The following is a 2051-nucleotide window of genomic DNA, read 5'->3' as shown; positions in this document are numbered from 1 at the left end:
CCAGAGATTGGCACACAGATGATATGGCTAAATATAATAATGATAATATAGAAGAACCCAATATCAATATCAACTTAAATGGGGAGAAACTCAAAGCACCTGTACAAAAGCAAAGGCTAGTCAAGGTTTCTCATTCTCTTAAATAGATTGAATACAAGAGTTGAAATCTTAATTGAAACAATAAGGCAACTGGCAATAAAGAGGATGAATACAGTAAAGTTGAAAGAATTTTTATTTGCAGATAGATACTACACATGAATTAGGTAGAAAACTTTACACGTCAGTTAATATATTTAAGTTACTTCACCTATTATGCTCAGTCCAATGCAAACAGGTTTGTCCAAAGAAAGTCAGATAGGATCTTCTTCAGGCCAGATGAATTCCAGGTCCAAGACGTCAGACAAGAATAAAACAACATCAACAGGATAGGTGTCAGGAAGAATGTCCAAGACCCTAGTGCTGCCCTTTCTCTACACACCATTTTGAAATATTACAGCTGTATGAAATCCATAGCCATCATGCTATCTTGCCCCAGATTCACTGTAAATGTTCCAACAAAACTGTAATCTAAACAGAAGTCATTGTTAAAAACACTGGTTATAGCTGTTAGCAGCCAGGTGCAGGCCATAACTGACAAGTTCCTAAAATACATTTTGGCGTATGAGTGAGGGCTCCAAGGAAAAACAATGTACAGAAGCCAGGGTGCAAAATGCTTCCTCCACCAAGTGGGGATGTGACTCCACCATTGACTTCCACTCCAAGGTCTCAGAGACTTCAGAAGCATGAAGTATAATGAAATCCATGGCCATAGACTTCAGGTGCTCTGTGCTGTGGAGGTCAGCCAGGATGAGAGTTGGTACAGCATTCTTCACAGAGAGGTTCCTGCACAGGGAATCCTCACAAATGACTTTCAAGTCCTGTAGATCATACTTATCAGCAGCTGCCAACAAACCAGTGGCCATTGAGTGGCTGTGGAGGTGTGGTGCCTTCCCTGTGTAAATGAAGGCCATCATTTCCTTAAAGACTTGCAGGTGAATGTCATGGATCTCAATTCGGTTTGTTAGGCTCTCCAGCATTTCATGTTCAAACATGGCTCTGAAAACCGGAGAGCGAGCTGCTAGAATGGCCTTGTGAGCTCTGAATTCCTGTCCAGCTACCACCAGGCTGCAGTCTGTGAAGAGGGAATTTTCCCACAGCTCTCCTACGTCATCGGCCAACATCTGTGTTGGATCCTTGATTTCAGGTCTCATGCTATGTCCAGGCCTACTAAGGGAGGGTCCTACTATGGACACCTTGCAACACAGGATGAGCTGGTCTTCAGGGAGAAGCCAATGCCTATGGGAGAGGAGGAAGTCTCGAAGGATGAACTTCCTCAATGCCCATTGTTCGTTTGGAAGAAACCTTATAACATTTCGGATCTCTGTAATTTGATGTTTCTCTCCTTGGGCATTCGTGATCCAGCACTGGAACTTTGCCAAAACTGGGCTCTTTGGACAACTGTGCAAACCCAGGCAAACAGACAGGTAATCTTTGCTTTCTTCATCAACACCGTTTGGGTATATTGTCAAACACCATTGCACTTCTTCATTGGCCTCTAATGAGAACACTGGGCTTGTAATACTTTCCTGAATTCCGTCCATGCAAAATGAAAAGTTGCTAATGGTCCAGTTGTAGCAGAATTTCTGAACACTGATATGTGTGTAGCCACAGATCTTGTCTTCCAGGTCCCCTGACATATCTTCTAGAGATAGTTTGGAGATTAAGGTTGATCTGAAAGAAGTAATAGAACTTACTCTTTATTCTGTAAGATACAATTATAGATAACCTTTTGTTTTTATTTTCAATTTCTGCTAAATTGCCCCTTTCATATTCTTAAAAATGTCTATTTCTAAGCAGGATCTGTAGGTTTCCATACTTGTTCTACCAAACATAAAACAAACCCACTATGCCTGTTAAATCTCTCTCTCTCTCTCTCTCTCTCTCTCTCTCTCTCTCTCTCTCTCTCTCTCTCCCTCCTCATTTGATTGTGTGTGTATGTCTCTGTCTTTGTT

At 41.6% G+C, this 2051-nt stretch overlaps 1 protein-coding gene across 1 annotated transcript; it reads right to left on the bottom strand.

The window, feature by feature from the left end:
- Positions 1-641: 641 nt before the first annotated feature.
- Tdpoz2l4 (TD and POZ domain containing 2 like 4) lies at positions 642-1736 on the bottom strand. The gene has a single exon (XM_003749331.1). The coding sequence runs from the start codon at positions 1734-1736 to the stop codon at positions 642-644; it is 1095 nt and encodes a 364-aa protein (XP_003749379.1).
- Between the last annotated feature and the right edge of the window lie 315 nt (positions 1737-2051).

Source organism: Rattus norvegicus, chromosome 2 (genome assembly GCF_036323735.1).
Source record: "Rattus norvegicus strain BN/NHsdMcwi chromosome 2, GRCr8, whole genome shotgun sequence".
Classification (NCBI taxonomy): Eukaryota; Metazoa; Chordata; class Mammalia; order Rodentia; family Muridae; genus Rattus; species Rattus norvegicus.
Note: the sequence above shows the minus strand (reverse complement) of the source record. Positions and strands in the feature narration are given on the sequence as shown.

What these genes read in the sequence shown, in the direction of transcription:
- Tdpoz2l4 (XM_003749331.1), bottom strand. Translation starts at nt 1,736, where the DNA reads ATGTCAGGGGACCTGGAAGACAAGATCTGTGGCTACACACATATCAGT.